Raw genomic sequence first — 19579 nt, 5'->3', positions numbered from 1 at the left:
GTCTTTTCCACAAAGAGAAAAGGCAAGACATGAATATTTGGTAGCCAAAACAAAAGACCGTGATACATAGCTAGTTTCTTCCCAAAATGTCCTTTCCTCCTTTCAATTTTTGGCTATATAGTCAACCATACAGATGGGAAGATTTACAAGCATCTCTTTCAGTGCAGTGTTCATATGACAGAGGTCTGACACCTAACTAGATGTGTCAATGTGGCAACTTAAAAGTTGGTTCAAGGTGGTGGGTATTAAGGAGGGCATGTATTGCATGGAGCCCTGGGTGTGGTGCAAAAACAATGAATACTGTCACGCTGAAATTTAAAAAAAATTAAAAGATGAAAAACGCAAAAAAAAAAAAAAAGTTGGTTCAAGTCCTTTTCTTTCTAGTTCCTTCCTTCTGGATAGACTGAAGATGTGATAGCCGGAGCTAAAGCAGCCATTTTAGGTCGGGAAGTGACTATTGAGCACAAAAACTAATTACATGATGAAGCAGAAGGATGGAAATCTGAGCTTTGTTCCTTTGTGGTGTACAACTCTTATACAAGCCTTGGACAACATACTACAACAATTTTATATGAGAGAGAAATAAATGCCCATCTTGTTTCAGCTACTGTTATTTTGGGGTTTTGTTACCTACAGCTAAACCTAATCTAAACTAATTAGTTCAGGATGGCAGTTCTCAAAGGATGAAAGCATGGTCTGCAGATTCCTAGGGAGTCTGTGAGGTCAAAACCAGTTTCATAATATACTAAAACCCTATTTACCTTTTTCACTGTGGTGACATGTTCACTGATGATGCAAAAGCCATGGTAGGTAAAAGCACCAACATTAGAATGAATAAAGACACTAGTATTCATTGTACTCTTCATTGCCATGAATTTGTATTTGGGGGAGAGGGAGAAGAAAAGCTTCACTCTGTGTCTTTCAAAAAGCAATGAAAATTATTTATTTTAAATATTGACTGTTGAGTTAATGTCTTTTTAATATTCTGTATGAAATGGCAAATGTGCAAAGTACTTCTGGGGATACCAAAATATGATGGTTGTCTTAGAGAAAAGCAATTATGAGATTGTTTAATGAGATAAACTTGGTTATTCAGAAGTGCATATTTGGCAGACATTTTCTTAAACATGAATGGCCACTTCAAGGAAAATTAATGGTATGTGTTTCCAATGACAAAATTTAAGCTTTCACATGAAAATCAGAATTTTGGGAAACATGTTATCTGTCATCTGAATTTGAAAGCTTCCCAATACTTAAGAGGTGCTTTTTTAAATGATATCACTGGTCATATTATACATGATTTTTAAATTTTATGTGGGAAATGATTTAACATTGGGAAGATCTGCATAATTGGTGATTCAATAATTTCCAAATGTATGGTGTTATAAAATCATGCATGGGAAAATGTTCACTCAAAGTGCAAGGTAGACCAATAGGTTTTAATGTAACCCAGTGCAAAATTTCATTGATACGGTTTTGAATTCTACAGTGCAATGAACTGTTTGGAAATTACCCCCTGTACAGTGTTAGTAGTGTCCAAGAATAAATCCAGTCATATAAAAAGATTATTAAAATATTCTTCTTTTTTCCAATTATATATCTGTGGGAGGCAAAATTTTCTTCATATACTTCAAACAAAATAAATATCAAACAGATTGAATGCAGAAAAAAATATGGGAATCCAGCTGTCTTCTAGCAAGCCAGACATTAAAGAGTTCTACAATGTTACTCCTCTCACTAAATTATACTTTCAGAAAATTATCTTCATAAAATGTGTATCATCCATGTTAACATGAAGTTGGTTTACTACTATTTTAAAATAAATTGTAAATATTTTTGTAATTTGCCAGTTTTAATTTCTAATGTAGTAAATACTTTTATAACCTTCATAAGCAAAAGCTCTTTGAGGACCTCAGTATTTTTTTTCAGAGCTCAAAGGAGTCTTGAGGCCAAAAAGTTTTAAAATCTTTGGTTTGTGATACTCAAAGAATTTGAAATACAATCACAAAGCTGAACTCTGTGAAATAATGAGAAGATCAGGAAGAGTACCAAGCTCAGAGTTGAGTAAATAATGCCCTACTCAGAAAAAAGAGGTGTGCCTACAGGTTCTAGATATTGTAGACTAATATACTTGATATTAATCCTCAAGGGAAAAATTAGTACAGATTAAAGAGAAAATAAAATGATCACCATTGCCCCCACCAAACACAAATTCATTAAGAATAGATCATGCCAAACCAAATATTTGTTTCCTTGATAACCAACAGAACAGAAGATACATACATAGTATATTTCCCATCAAGCATTTGGCTATCTGTTTGACCCATTAAACAAATCTACTGTACACCCACCATGTTTCAGGCACTGTACAATGCACTGCAGACAGAGAAGTGAACAAGCTGGATGAAATCCCATTCTTTGTGGTACTGACATTTGAAGCACAGTCAGATCTTTTCCTTCTTATGAAATGTGGGCATGAATTAGTATGGAAGAAAGAACAATTAAAACTGTTAACCATAAAATGAACTAAAAATTAATTGTCTTTTTCTCCTCCCAATTGGGGGCAAGGGAGAAAAAGAGAAAACGTTTGACCTATATACTTTAAAAATAACAGCATGGGACATTATATATATTCTAAAAACTGCATTTCCTGAAGAAAAATGCACTTGAGACCTATGGTAAGGAGATACAGAATAATCACTGTTGTGCAGTGATGGTGGGGTTGACATGCAGGAGAGAAAAATTGTTATTCTAATTAAAGTACACTCAATTTTTTTTCAACTAACTCTCTTAAACTCCATGTATATCTGGCATCTGCTAACTATTTTATAAATAGTAAAGCACTACACAAATGTATAGCTTTCATATTAGCAAATGCCAAATCTTTACTGAATTTCACAATTCTCACAAAAAATTCCTTTATCAAACAGGTTTTGAAGGTTCACCCCAGCTCTCCTCAAAAGCAGTTTCTTTGAGTTTAATTCTTGAGTCGCCATTCTCACATTCTATTCCTGTAAACAAAAAGTTTGACTTGTAGTTGTGGGGAAATCATGCAATCTCTCAGGTGCTTATTCTTTTTAACTGGTGTCAATAAAAGAATTTGCTCAAATTTCTTTCATTCATAAATCCGTCAATGGCATTAACATGTTTGATGTCATAAATTTTATTATAAAAACCAATACACAACACCATGTGCTTCATATTGCTGTCAGCATAAGATCGGTAGACACTAAAAGTCCTGAAGCTTCAAAATTAAAATATTTTATGTCCTTGTTTTAAGTAGTACTTCATTTCTAAAAGTTAAAGAAGAGAAACCAATTTCAGTGTTACAACTCATATACCAATAGCATTTATTGCTTTGGTAAAAACATGTGATCTGTTAGTAAGATTTCATGATGAGCACACGACAAACCCTAAATAATTTGCAGATGGGTTATCCATATACAGTATGAATTCCCAGGCAGCTTCCCCAGGCTTCAGGGCCATTTCCATCTACTGCTGTCAGTAAATATGCAGGGATTATCAATTCTAGTATTTAAATATTATTTAGATTTAATCCAGAAAGTCTTAATAGTGCAAAACAAAAAAAATTTTACAATACATTCCCAAGTGAAACATACCTCACATGTCTGAGATTTCCATAACATGTATTGTTAACGTCCTCACTTCTTTCAGGTCTTCCCTGACCACTCTATAAAAATAAACCCTCATATGCACACCAGTACTTTCCATGCCCCTTACCATGTTTCATTTGTCTCTGGAACTTATCACTATCTGCAATAAAAAATATTTAAATGTATATTTGCCCGACTGATGTCTCCCTTTCCCAGAATAAACTTAAGGAGAATGAGAATGTTCTGGTTGTTCACTCAGTTCCTTGAACAGTTCTGAGCACATAGTATGCACAGAATTTCTTAAATGAACATTGAGATTATAAGTACCTTTGGTTTTTGGTAAGAAAACAACGAACTCCACAAATCTGAAGGTAAAAAGGAACCTAAGCAGAGAAGAGATGTTACAAAGTCCATTCAACTGATGCCCTATTGCATAGTAACACAGGCTTTAAACTTGGACGAAGTTGGATTCCAATCCACTTATTAGTAGTGATCTCATGGGTCTAGTACTAACTTTCCACATAAAATTTACCCAGTAAAACATAGGGACAATAATAGCACCAACTTATCATTATTTAAAGTGATTAAATGTGATGAAGTATGTAAAATACTTACATGACAGCAAGAAAGTCCTTAATAAAAGGAAGCTAACATTATTATCATCATTATCACCATCATCATCTCACTCAGGTTCCATAGCCTAATATTTCCCAAAAAATTCCTGGTAAGACTGGCTATCTAGTTGCTAAGACCATATAGCTGAGAAGTGGCAAGTTAGAGAGAGAAGGCCATTGCCAAAAGCCCAGAGCAGTAAAAAGATGGGAGGAAAATGAAAGTTTTCCTGAGGCACTGCCTTACAGCACAATAATAATGTCCATGGGGATGGTGCTTAGCCACTAAGAAAAAGATGACATTCCATTTAATATATTCTTTTCAGATAGGAAGAAAATAAAATTCTAAAATTAGGAAGTTTACATAAACTTTTTGTGTGAAAGATAAACTCCCATTACCTTCAAAATTTACCTCCTACAAAAAAGGAGTAAATGAGGCATTTATTTTACAGAAGGCCTGGATATCTCTGCTGTAAAGACCCATCAGTGTGATTTATGCCAACCTCTCTAGAGTTATTTTTGACATCATACTAATGATCAAATTGTCTCAATATAGGGTCATTCTTCTCTCATAATCAATCATGGATCTCCAATATGGATTTCAGGGAGGTAGTAAATAGCTCCATCCTATTGTCTCAGTGACATTGCTACAACTCTGTAAAAAATCCGCATTTATTTATTCTACTTCCTTTAGTGACAGAATAACCAGAGCCTTCCCATAGAGATTAGGAAGAAAGTCAAATTTCAAAATCAAAACCACATTCCAAATTTCTTAAAAGATTTTTTTTTCAATTCCTTTGTAAAAACATTGGTCACCATTTAATATACAGTGGCAACAAAATGCACTCAATTCACATGCATCAACAAGTCAATAAATCATGATACACAGACAACATGAATTTTAAACGAACAGTACTAAAGTAGCTCATGTTGTATTTAACTATAGATATGGTGCTTCCAATAAAGAAATAGCTAATATGAGAAATAAGATTCCAGTTTCAATCTGAAATAAGGTTAATCGTGACAAGTACCATGAAACTATGGTTTTATGAAGTCATTCTCTTAAAGGGAACCATTTTTCAAATACCAATACTCATGTAGAATAAGATCTTGAAAAGATGTGTACCTTAGGTAAGGACAAAAGGGCTCCATTTTTTGAAAGTTAATTATCTGAATGATTCAAATATTTATTATGCCCCCAAATTAAAATATCTTTCAACATGAAGGTTATATATGCTATGTTTTGACACCTTAAATAATTCTTCAGACATCCAGCTAAACTGAAAGCTTCTGTAGAACTGGATTCTTTTCAAGAGCAAAAAATGAAAACCAATAATCAAAGCCCTTTCTAAACTCACAGGCAAGATTTCTGGATATGGGATTTAATTAATAAGAAGAAAATTTAAGCACCACAACAAAATAGTTTTTAGAAAACAGAAAGGACTGGCAATATACAAGTTAGGAACAAATGCACTTAGACATTAAAAAAAAGTTGTTTAAATTAGCACTCTAACCCTATCAGCTAAAATAATTTAAAAAATTCTTTTTGGTGTGTATGTAGTACTATGTGGAAGATAAAGACCAAGATTCTGTTTAAGAAGTCAAGTTCTGTAATTCTAATTTGATCAAATTGTATTATTTGTACACAGTAAGAATGTTATATATTTATTTTTATATTATAATTTATTTTTTTCTTTTCTCTCAAAAATCTATGATTAAAGGATAGCTCTAAGCTATTTTGAAGTGCACAGAGGGTAATTTATGACAAATTGCCTTGTGGGGGAAAAATAGCCCTTCTCAAAATAAGAGGTCAAAGTAATATGTGCAAATAAATTTTAAACTAAGGTAACTGTAAATCCTTCCACTTAAGAAGTTTTCCTTCTTTTGCATCTATTTAGCAACAAATAGTTACCTTAATTTCAGTTTTTCTCCTCCATGATGAGTTTACTCTTACAAGTAAGAGTAATTTTTTAGCATTTATATAAGAGACCACATGCTAACAAACATTAAGGGCTCATAAAATTTATGACTCATGATATGCAAGGCTGGAAATAAGCAACTTCAACCTAGAATATTATTTAAACATCACCAAAGAAGAAAAAAGACAAAAAAAAAAAAAAGATTTCTCCTCACGTAACTTTTGATTACTATTCATAGCCAAAAAGCAAAATATAAAATATTTAGTCTTCACCTCAAAGTAAATTATCCAGAAATAAAACTTTTATGTGATAAGATAAGACATCAGGATTATGAATATGGAGCATTCAGATTCATTCAGATGAGAAGATGTTTTGGGGAAAAAGAAATCCATCCCAAACAATAGAATTTGTATCTCGTTAACCTTCCAAACATGACTTCAACTTTACCACTTATACCATAAGCCTTCTCTACAGTTCCCATTTTCTTTTTCTCTAAAAAAGTTTTTTAGCCTCTTAATTTCCAAGTGTCATGTCAAACCCCTTATTTACCCTAATTCCACAATCCCCATTTATAAAAGACCCTAAAATAATCATTTTCTTGGAGCAGAAGCTACCATGTAATGATTCAAAATTGAGAAATTAAAGATTAAAAAAATCAACTGAAAATAATACACTTACTAACATATATGGTTTTATGTAGTAAGGACATCACATAATTACTCATTCTGATTAACCTCTGGCTCTTGAGACATTGAGGTCAGAAAATTAAAGTGAATAATAGATACTTAAAATACTTAAAGTGTGTGTCTACCTTGAAATGACTAAGAGTTTAAAAAATGACTAAAATTATATGATTGTAAATGTTCAATGTAAAACAGTACAAAATTGATGTTGCCCAAATAGAGTAAAAAAGAACCTTTAACTTGTATTACACATCTTAAGTAATGTGGCAAAAATCTCAAGGCTGAGTTGTAACTAGAGGACAACAGCAACGACAGAAGATCCTTTCATGCATGCACACACATGAAGTAACAAATATGCAAACCCCAGTACAGTACATCAATGACTGATACTTAAATGATATTTTGATATATAAAGAAAAAGAAAAAGGTAAAATGTTGACTGCCATTGATGAAAAAGCATTTCAACAATTTACACAAAATGGATACTAAACATTTTTTAAAAATGTGTCCTAAGAAAACCAAGCCACAATAAGTTAGTGTTTTCCGTAATACATGCTGAATTATTTGATCCCGTATCTATACACTGTTATTGTCTTAATTCCTAAATGTTGTGACAGCATATTTAGTAATTGAGGTACATTAGTTTACATCTTTTTATAGGTATTCTAAGAGGGTTAATTTTTCTTTTCCAGTTTTTCATCTTCTTCACCTCCTCCAAAGAAAAGTAAAGGAAACATTCCTAGAATGCAGCCAATAGTCACCCCAACAGCTTTGCCCTAAGGAAACAAAAGAAGACATTTTTTGAAAGTTATTTTATCCCTGAAAGAAGGATCTTTGTCTAAGTATCTATGATAAACAATTACTATGTACCATAAAACTCAACTGTAATTGCCTTTCTTTTGATCATAGTAACTTACATGTAAAAATAAGTCATATATGACAAAGGACACAAGCACATGCCATGGAGAAAAGATAGTTTCATAAATGGTGATGGGAAAACTGGACAGCTACATGCAAAAGAATGAAATTGGACCACTTTCTTACACCATACATAATAATAAACTCAAAATGGATTAAAGATCTAAATGTAAGATCTGAAATCATAGAAATCCTAAAAGAAAACATAGTCAGTAATCTCTTGGACGTCAGCCTTAGCAAAATTTTTCTGGATCTGTCTCCTCAGGCAAGAAAAAACAAAAGCAAAAATACAGAATTGAAACTACTTGAAACTAAAAGCTTTTTGCAGCACAAAGGAAACCATCAACAAATGACAAAGCAATCTACTAAATGGGAGAAAATATCTATAAATGACATAACAATAAGGGGTTAATATACAAAATATATAAAGAATTCATACAAGTTAACAGCAAGAAACAATCTGATTAAAAAATGGGTAGTGGACCCAAATAGACATTTCTCCAAAGAAGACATACAGATGGCCAACACATGAAAAGCTGTTCCATACTACTAATCATCAGGGAGATGTAAATCAAAACCACAATGAGATATCACCTCACACCTTTCAGAATGACTAAATCAAAAACACAAGAAACAAGAAGTGGAGAAAAAGGAACCCTCATGCACTGTTGGTGGGAATACAAACTGGTGCAGCCACTATGGAAAACAGAACAGAGGCTCCTCAAAAAATTAAAAATAGAACTATCATATGATCCAGTAATCACATTACTAGGTATTCACCCAAAGAATACAAAAACACTAATTCAAAAGGATATATGCCTCCCTATGTTTATTGCAGTATTATGTACAACAGCCAAAATATGGAAACAGCCCATGTCCACTGATGGATGAATGGATAAAAACGTGTACACACACACACACACACACACACACACACGGATAGTATTCAGCCATAAAAAAGAATGCAATAACATGATGGATCTAGAAGACATCATGCTAACTGAAATAAGTCAGAGAAAGGCAAATACCATATGATTTCAATCATATGTGGAATTTAAGAAAAAACAAAGGGGGCAAAAAAAAGAAAAACAAACCGAAAACAGACATTTAACTATAGAGAACAAACAGATGGTCATCAGACAGGAGGTGAGTAGAACAGGTGAAGGGGATTAAGAGTACACTTATCTTGATGAGCACTGAGTAATATACAGAATTGTTCCATCACTGTATTATACACCTGAAACTAATCTAACACTGTATGTTAACTAGACTGAAATTTAAAAAAAAAAAAGACAAGAAATAACAAATGTTGGTGAGGATATGGAAAAAAGGGAATCCTTGTGCACTGCTGGTCAGAATGTAAATTGGTGCAGTCACTATCAAAAACAGAATGAAGGTTCCTAAAAAATTAAAAATAAAAATACCATATGACCCACTAATTCCACTTTTGAGCATTTACCCAAAGAAAATAAAAACACTAATTTGAAAAGATATATAAATAACCCTATATTTAGTGTAGTATTATTTACAATGGCCAAGATATGGAAGCAACCTAAGGGTCCATAAATAGATGAATAAAGAAGATGTAGTATATGTGTACATGCACACACACACGCATATACATGTGTGCAGGTATAGGTATATGCATGTATACATATTTGTATATATGTGTATATGTATGTATACTACATATATACATTTGTATACTTGCATGTGTATATACACATGTGTATGTGCACACACATACACACAGACAATGGAGTATTAGTCATAAAAGAGAATGAAATCTTGCCATCTGTGACAATGTAGATGGACCTAGAGGGTATTATGCCAAACAAAATAAGTCAGACAGAAAAAGACAAACAGCATATGATTTCATTTATATGTGGAATCTAAAAAACAAAACAAACAAAAAATAGATATAGACTCACAGATACAGAAAACAAAGTGGTGGATGCCAAAGAGGAGGAGATGGAGAGGATGGGTGATACAGGTGAAGGCAATAAGAGTACAAGTTTCCAATTATAAAATAAGTAAGTCATGAGAAAGAAAATTACAGCACAGGAAATATAGTAAAAAATGTTGTACACTAACTTTGTATAGTGAAGGATGGTGACTACACTTAATGTGATATTTTGTCATATATATAATTGTTGAATCACTATGTTGTACTCCTGAAACTAATGTAATATTGTACGTCAGCTACACTTTAAGTGGACATTGGGGAGGATATATCCTATGGTGAAAAAAAAATTTAAAAAAATAAATAAAAATTAAAATTAAATCTACAGTAAAAAAAATTTAAAAATAAGCTACGAAAAGGTTCTAGAACAAGTAAAATTTAAAGTTCAATGCAACTAGGAAAAGTTTTTTTTTTCAAATTGCCAAGAAATAGCTCCAAAGAAATATTCAAGTAGAAAAATACCTTTTAGAAATTGTACATATATTTTCACTTCTGAAGACAGGGGGAAAAAACCTCACCAAATACTCTTAATATATTTGGATTTGCTCCTTTTTGTATATATTCCTTTTCAATATTTATCCCCATGTATACGTAATTATATGTAGGTCTAATCATTATGTAAACATAGCTTTGTTTTCTGCCTCAACTCACCCCCCACAGCCACACGTTATAATAAGCTCTTTTTTTCAAACTGTTTCATAAACTTAATAGAAAACTTCTAAATTCCACTGAATTGATGGCCTATAGTAGTTTAAAGCTCTCCTTACACCATTGAAAGTCACTGCTTTTTCACCAGTATAAGTGATATTGTAATAAACATTTCTGTGTGTAGTTTTTCCCAATGATTTAAAAATCAAATAATATGAATATCTGTGCATATTCATAGGGTAATGAATGCTATCTATATCTATTCTAGACAAAAAAGACTGCAAAAACATATATACCAACTGAAATACAGTTGACCCTTGATCAACACAGGTTTGAACTGTGTGGGTCCACTTATATGTGGGTTTTTACAGTGCAGTACTATAAATGTATTTTCTTTTCCTCATGATTTTTTAGCAACATTTTCTTTTCTCTAGCTTATTTTATTGTAAGAATACTGTATATAATCTGTATAACATAAAATATGTTAATTGACTACATACATTATTGGTAAAGCTTCCAGTTAACAATAAGCTATTAGTAGTTAAGTGTTTGGGAAGTCAAAAATTATATGTGGATTTTCAACTCATGAAGGGGACGATGCTCCTAACCTCCAGTTGTTCAAGGGTCAACGTATATGTATATGTATGTGTATATGTATATGTACACATATATGATATATACACACCAATTTTTATACAATCATACCTATGCTATGAACACTTTTAAAATTTTTATTTTTGTAAATAATTTTTTAAATTTGCATTTCCAGGGTGACCATCTAGGTTAAATATTTTCAATTAAGTTTTATTTCTTCATAATAAACATTTATTGAAAATTTACTGTGTGCCAAACTCTGTGCTAAGTACACTGAAACAAAGACTAATTAGATGCAGTCTATCTCTCTCTTCCAGGAACTTCCAGTTAGTTATAAAGAGAAAAGCAAATAAACAAAACAAGTTCTATCAAGTATTACTCGTGCTATGATGGCTACATGATCAATGGTCTTGAATAAAATATTTTTTCCTATACATTGTCCATTTATCTATCAGACCCTACAGGTTTTCTAATAAATTTCAAGATTAGACATTAGTGTTTCAACAACAGCTTGCATAAAAATTTTCAACTCTGTTATTTTTGGGTTTTGGTTGTGGTGGTAGCGAGGGTGGTGGCAGTATGTCCATGCTTTATATTAACAGTCAGATTTGTCATTTTCATCATGTCAAACTTTGAAAAGTATCACTCCTACAGAGTTTTAATAAACAGTAGTTTTCTTCATTCCAGATGAAAAAGTTTATCCTAGATCCTTATCTTGACCTTTAAGTCTGTATTCATTTATATTTATTTATATATACAGAGAGAGACTATTTTATTTTAGATTCCTGACTTTCCTACATACATGAAATGTCCGCTGCCGCTTCTACTTCTCACCCATTCTTCTACTTCTCACCCATTGTTACGACTGTCCAGGGAAACCAAGGCTTTCTTCTCTACCTCCCTACTTACTTTAGGATTGCCAGTTAACGAGTTTCAACCCAATTATCCCAACGGGTCATAAAGTCAATAGGGCAGAAAGGGGGGAAAGAAGTGGGATACCCTGATTCAGAACCTGAAACATCTTTCCACTGAAAAATCAGTTACTTATATATTATTATCCAGTCTTATGATAGCCTAGGCCTTATAACTAACTACTTTGGGGCTAACCTAAGAACTTAAGTACATTTATAATATGGTTCTGCAAGAAAATATTTTCTGAGTTTCAAATAGCCAAATTATAAATGAGCTTTTAAAATACAACCTATGTCAATAGGAAGCTGCCTGTGTATTTGCATATGTTCCATTACGGGTCAATTTCAAAGTTAGCTTATGTCATGAATAGACTACTGATCACTAACTTAAATTACTTCAGGCTATTTGCTAATTGATTTTTACGTTACAGAGAAGATTTCATCCTAACATAAAAGCAGCAGAGTCAACGACTAAGAAATAAAATCACTTCATATGCTGGTGGAAGATTTATCAAAATACAAACATATATACACACACACTAGCTTAGTAATTGAAGTACCATATAATAGGAGAGGGGAATGGAACTGCTTATAATACAGAAAGAAAACAGAATTATCAACTATGTGAGAAGAAAGCCTAGGAAAATAATCTTCTCTTGATCCTAACTGTAATGCTAAAATGTTAAGCCAAATTGCTAGCATGTTAGAATATCCTGATTCCTCAACAACTCTGGCAGGTATTAGCCAGCTAATCTCACTTCAATTTATCTACAAATTGCAGTATATGGACACTTTTGTATGATTTTTACAAAGAAATAGTTAAGTCTAACGTGGAGCCCGAGATTTGCATTTCTAACAAGTTTCCAGGTAGTGTTGGCCCTGCTGACATTACACTTTGAGAAGCACCGTCCTGTATAATCTCATTTTCTCCCGTGGTTTTAACTATCACCTTTGCAGTGAGGCCTGCAGACCCTCCTATTTAATCCTGCAAGCTGTCTCCATTGCAGCACTCCCAACCTCTTTTACCCTACTCTTTTTTTCTTTAATTCCTTTAAAATTTGTGAACTTCTAGTACATTAAGCATTTTATTTATCAGATATTTTTATTATCTTCTCTCCACTGCTAGATTGTCAGACCCACCAGAAAAAAAGATCTTGTTTTGTTAACCAATATATTCAAAACTCCTACATATGTACTGTGCATATAGCAGGTAAACAATGAATTTTGTTGAATGATTAATAATACTCATCATCTCTAATTCAGACCTCTCTAACTCTTCACTTTTAATCCAAATGCCTACCAGGTATTACCATTTGAATGTCCTATAAGCATCTCAAATTCAACTTTATCGAATTGAAAACAGAACTCATAACCTTCCCTTATTAACTTGTCCTTCCTCTTTTTCTTCTTGACTTAATTGGTGGCATTGTGATCCATCTAGTTTCCTTCCTATTTAAAAGTCTTTGCTAGAATGCCATCACCTAGGTATGAGGTTCAAGCTCCTTAGTAGAGCTTATACAATGTCTTTCCTGTCTGATCCATTCTTACTTCTCCAGTGTTATTTCCTACTGCTGCTTCACTCTTCAACTACTACATTTTATAGTCCAGCAATACCTTAATTTCTTGTATTTCTCTGAACATACCCCATTTTTATCATGTCTTTCTACCTCCTAGTCAATGTATTCAGAATTTTCTTGTTCACCTAGTAAACATCTCATCAATAACACAAAAATCAGCTTAGATCCAATTTTCACCAAGAAATCTTCCCACCAAAAGAGATTTCTCCCCACAAAGTATTAATTCTCTTACTTGTGCTATTGCTATATCTAGTGCATAATTCTATAACTGCCTATGTCACACTAAATTATAGTTTGTTTATATGTCTGGTTCTTCACCTAAACAATTCTTGAAAATAACTGTAATTTATATTCATTTTATGTCCTTCAGTCTCTACTATATGACAGATATTCCTTAACATTAACTGAATCATATAAAGAATATTCTAAAAATCAAGCATACCTACAAAAAATAGACAATAAAAAATTATTGTTCTTCTGAAAACTGCCAAAGCTTAGACAATTTTTCTAAAAACTCCACTCAAATCAATTTAGTCTCAAATTTCTCAAAAGGACTGAATTATACAGTATCTTATTCTGACTACCTGAATGCATTGTCATAAACCATATACAGTACTTACAAAATGTGTACTAACACGTGTTTGCCACATGTCCACTTGCTTTGGTGTAAGATCAGGAATTGATAGGCCTAATCTGGAAGCCAAAGCTTCAACGTAGCCTGCAAGTCTTTAAAAAAACACAAGGACAGAATATAAGTTTTTAAAGAGACACACAAACATCCTCAGATAATAAACAAATTGCTACAAAAAGGAACAAGATAATTTTACACCTGTAACTGGCACTCTAGAAATGGTATAAATGCTTATTTACAATTTGCATTTTTATTGTGCATAAACATACAGTTTAAAATATTTTAATATTAATATTTTCATACATAGATAAACTAATTGGCTTAGAGCAAATACTCTCTCTTATTTTATTTTGTTTTATTTATTTATTTTTTTGAGAGAGAGCAAGCAAGGGGGTTGGGAGGGTGGGAGAGGGACCAAGGGAGAGGAAGACAGAATCTCAAGCAGGCTTCACACCCAATGCACAGCCTGACACAAGTCTCAATCTCATGACCCAGATATCATGACCTGAGCTGAAATCAAGATTCAGATGCTTGGGGCACCTGAGTGGCTCAGCTGGTTAAGTGTCTGCCTTAGGCTCAGGTCATGATCCCAGGGTCCTGGGTCTAAGCCCTGCATCGGGCTCCCTGCTCAGCAGAGAGCCTGCTTCTCTCTTTACCTCTGTGGCTCTCCCTGATTGTGAGGGCACTCTCTCTCTGTGTCAGATAAATAAATAAAATCTTTAAAAAAAGATCCTTAACTGACTGAGCCCCCCAGGCACCCCTCTCTCTTATTTTAAAAGATCATTTCAAGGTATAATAAAAAAAAAACTTGCAATAAAATCATAGTCATGCATTTACTCCAAATTTTAAAGCAAAGCACGTTAACATATGCTACTAGATGGGGGCGCCTGGGTGGCTCAGGTGGTTAAGCATCTGCCTTTGGCTTGAGTCATAATCCCAGGGTTCTAGGATCGAGTCTCACATAGGGCTCCCTGCTCGTTGGGGAGTCTCCTTCTCCCTTTCCCTCTGCCCCTTTTCCTGCTCGTGCTCTCTCTCACCCACTCTCTCTCTCACACGTAAATAAATAAAATCTTAAAAAAAATCAACCATGATATTAGATTGATATACTAAGAAAAACAGACTGGAATTTTCAGGGCAATCTCAAGTATTTATTTCCCATCAGTTATTGGATATAAACTCACGTTGTCAACTGTAAGAAAGAAAAAAACGTGGATCCCAATATCAGATATGTTAACTTCTAAAAAAAACTGCATACCTAAGAGTCAAGAAAATGTATCTGTTATTTAATGATATTTTTTAAAGGCAGAGGAGAAATAGTTTTTAAATATAAAGACTCCCAACAAAATCTTATTCTAATGGAAAATAACTAATTGATGCAATCTAAAATTAAATGGCCTTAAAATCTATCAGACCACTTAGTTCTATTATATATAAAAAGCTATCACAGTAGCTGTGACATTACATTAACCTTAATGTTGAAAATGGGGAAACAGAATGTGTAAGGGATGATATCATTATAGATTTATGTCAGGAATCTGAGAAATATAAAATTTATGCCCTGGTCCAAAAACAAGAAACTCTGTGTTTTAACAGTAGCTTTGGCCCCAAACTCCGGTACAGAAGTCTAATACACAGGGTCAGATCACTTATGAAACCACCTTTTCCTAGATTATAAGGCTAAGTAAACTTCTGGTAGGCCCAAATCCAAATCTCAAAACTTACCACTCTCATGAACCATGGAAGGAAAAAAACAGAGCCAAAGACTGAGCAAAAGAGAGTATGTTTATTACTATAATTAGTGCCAACCTGGTCTAACTTATACTACCCAGGCTTCCTCAAGCTCAGGAGGCAGCCTAGGCCATGTGTTGCTTGGAAGAGAGAATGTAAAATGATACAGAGAGAAAGCTGGCCTTTTCTAAGTAGACATTCTCCCTTTATTTCATCATTCCAGCCACATAGAATAAAGAGAGCAAAAACTGGCCAAACCCATGTATGCTCTGGCATTATTCCTTCTGAAAGCTCCTCTCTCCAGAAAACATGCCCAGTCAGTATCCTCATATCTCTTATCTTTGAGCTTAATGGAGAAGAGTGGGGTGAAATAATGATGGGGTTCTTGGTTTTAATTTTTTTAATTTTAATTTATTTTATTAATTTTAACTTAAATTTATTTATTTGGTTTTAATTCTGTCTCACTTTGGAAATGTCTACCAAAAATACATATGAATACTTCAGTAATGCTTACACTACAGTCATTTCAGAAACACTTTTAGCATGTAATAATCTCTTGAGAAGATTTTAAACACAAATTCCAGGTCCCTAAACCCAGAGACACAAGTTCCAAGGCATAACCCAGGCATTTGTATTTGATGCACACCAAAGATTTTGTACTACTGATTTAGAAATGTTAAATTTAAAACTTTAGTTTGAAAACACACACAAAAAATGTCCTATATTTTTTATCTGTCTCAATTAAAAAATGGGGAAGAGAAAGAGAGCAAGGTCAGAATACACATGCACAAATGAATAAATGAATGGACTTACCCAAGTCCAGCTAAATCTGACACAAGATTTCCTAAAGCAGCAGCTAAAAAAGTAAGAAGTGGGTGAGTGAATTGTTACATGGAAGTCAGAAAAATTATTACAATACATTACTATATCATCAATAAAGCATGCATCTGGAAAAGTAATCACAAGTTTCTGAAACTACAACAGCTATATATCCAAAGTTACTCATTGCATAGCTCTGAATTTCAAGATTTCAAAATAGAACACAAGTCTCTTGGATATAGTGTTCTCCTTCCAACAAGTAGTAGGTTTTTTCTGTTGTAGCAGCCATTTGGAAACCACTTTGGTTTCAATACCTATACAGCATTTTGTGTATCTTTCATTATATTTAAGGGAATTTGGATATTTGGAAGTTAAAGTAAACCTTTATGCATAGCTCTGAAATTTGAGAAAATCACAGAGAAGAAATGAAGTTTCACCACATGAAAAACAGAGTGGTAACTAGGGGAAAGCAGGTAACAGAACCAAATTAGTTTTTCAATCTTATATTTCCTTCTTTGATTTTCCTATACAACTTGAAAATAAATGAATAGAAACAAGAGCACAAAGGTTTTGGAGTAACACTGAATTAAGGGAAAAATTTATTTTAATATAATCAGTACAGCATTGTTACTCATTAACATAAAGTACCTAAAATTTCTCAGGAAAAAAGTGCTACATATACAACATTAAGAATCTGAAGAACAGGATTAAGTAGACAAATAGACATTTCAATGAGTAGACTTATTTAAATAAATCATTCTAAGTCCAACCTGCTAAAATATTTTATAAATATATGGACAATGGAATAATAATATGACTTATTAAATACCTGCCATAGTTGAAATTCCCAAAATAATTCCAATAGACATCTCAATATGGGTTCCCTGAAAAATGATTACAAAGAAATTAATTTAAAAATTAATGCTCAAGTGACTATAAAAAATAAAAGAGTCTTAATGAAAACAGATAAACTGCTTAAGCCAACAGGTTACTGCAGCAAAATTATATACATAAAATATGCCAAAATATTCATATAATGCAGTAATGCATTTAACTATTAAATATATACATTCATGCAAAAACAACATCAATATCATTTGATTTATTAAAATCAGGCTTTTATAAAAAATTAAATAGCAACAATTACAATTATAATAAAAATAGCAATATAACTCATTATTAAAAATCTAGAATTTGTATTTTCCAACAACAAAGATAGATTCTTTAAACCTCTTGGAACACAAAGACCAACTCACCTAATTTTAAATTCTTTAATGATACATCTATATTATTGTTATTTACGCTATTAAAAGAGTAAAAAAAAAAAGACTAAACTAATTTCTAGGGACCCAAGAGATCACAGACTTCAAAAATTATCTTGTAACACTGAGTACTTTAACCATTAAGTAGTGAGACTATATGATACATTTATGAGCAACAACAGTAATTTGCACAATAGATAGAGCCTCAGTAAAAGACAGGTACTGAATTTACTGAGAGAGTTTCAGACTTTCCACATCCATCCCATTCCCCTATAGACAAGAGGGATTTGTATTTTTACTTCCATTTTAAAGAGAAGGAACCAGGGGCACCTGGGTGGCTCAGTGGGTTAAAGCCTCTGCCTTTGGCTGAGGTCATGATCCCAGAATCCTGGGATGGAGACCCGCATCAGGCTCTCTGCTTAACAGGGAGCCTGCTTCCCCCTACTCTCTCTGCCTGCCTCTCTGCCTACTTGTGATCTCTGCCAAGTAAATAAATAAATAAATTAAAAAAAATAAAGAGAAGGAACTGAAATGAAGAAGATTTAACTATTCTAATGGGTTACTACACGAATAAAGAAGAAATCCTATGATCTATTGTGCTAACTGAGCTCTAATGCTTGGCCAATGTTGCCATAAGTAGACTTAATTTTCCTCCTGAATACTGATGCTTGAAAATTTCTAAATAAGTTTTAAAATTGCAATGATACTTACGGAGGAAAAAAAAGGAATGTCCTATCTGGTATGTAGAAATATTGCATTACTCAATTATTTATAAAACTGAAGAGAAGATGAGTTAAGTTTCCTCATATTCCTCTCACCTAGGTCTTTTGGTTCCATCTCTTTAAAACACAATTCTTGGGGCTCCTGGGTGGCTCAGTCAGTTAAGCGGCTGCCTTAACTAGAGTCGTGATTCCAGGGCCCTGGGATTGAGTCCCACATTGTGCCCTCTGTTCAGTGGGGAGCCTAGTTCTCCCTCTCCCTCTGCCTGCTGCTCTACCTGCTTGTGTGTGTGCTCTCTCTCTCTCTCTCAAAATAAATAAATAAAATCTTAAAAAAAATAAAATAAAATTCTTGCTGGATACAGAGAGAACAGCCTGATGCATAAAAGTCTCCCAGGTATTTAAAATCACAAGGACGTTTGTGAAGGAACCACATCCCACATCCCCAAGAAAAAAAGAACTAAACATGCGTAAGGAATAAAGATGTGTATCTTTATATATAGATGGGGGAAAAAAAAATCCACACACAAAACACCCCACAAAAAAACTGGAGCATTTATATAGATGAAGGCACCTAACGTGTACAGTATATAAAAAATAAATATACCATCTTTAGCAGCAATGAATCACTATCACTAGGAGTGCCCCAGCAAAAATCTGCTTGCAATATATGTGCTTAAAAAGCATTTAGGTGCTTAATCATTTAGTTGAATTTAAGAAGCCTGAAGGACCTTCTAATAACATAAAAGCTTCAAATAAAATCAAAGACAGTTTGAGGACAACGAACTACCAGTCTTTACTTTTTCCCACAGTTACATCAAGTTTTATTTTGTACATCTAATACTAGTTATCTTAAATTTATATCTGGTTCATCACCTGAGTACAACCGAACTACTCTAGAGTTCTAATAAATCCTATTCTAATTAAATATTAAGTAACATAATCCAAAAAACCCACTAAAATGTCATAAAAAGCAATCCTA

The 19579-nt window shown here is 33.1% G+C and overlaps 1 protein-coding gene across 3 annotated transcripts in view; it reads right to left on the bottom strand.

The window, feature by feature from the left end:
* The window catches only part of TMEM65 (transmembrane protein 65), an 83107-nt gene that overhangs the window by 12445 nt on the left and 51083 nt on the right, over window positions 1–19579 (bottom strand). For 2 of the 3 annotated variants that reach the window (XM_080802643.1, XM_080802642.1), the window contains 4 exons: window positions 17446–17500; window positions 16611–16653; window positions 14059–14164; window positions 5924–7603 (listed from right to left, as the gene is read on the bottom strand). In XM_080802643.1, coding sequence (XP_080658769.1) covers window positions 7502–7603; window positions 14059–14164; window positions 16611–16653; window positions 17446–17500 — 306 coding nt within the window. In that variant the 3' untranslated portion in view covers window positions 5924–7501. Of the gene's footprint in view, window positions 1–5923; window positions 7604–14058; window positions 14165–16610; window positions 16654–17445; window positions 17501–19579 lie in introns of those variants that run through there. The other variant, XM_080802644.1, reaches the window with a different exon arrangement.

The sequence above is a fragment of the Martes martes genome (assembly GCF_963455335.1).
Source record: "Martes martes genome assembly, chromosome: 4".
NCBI classification, from domain to species: domain Eukaryota; kingdom Metazoa; phylum Chordata; class Mammalia; order Carnivora; family Mustelidae; genus Martes; species Martes martes.
The sequence above is the reverse complement of the archived record's forward strand: the minus strand, read 5'-3'. Positions and strand labels throughout refer to the sequence as shown.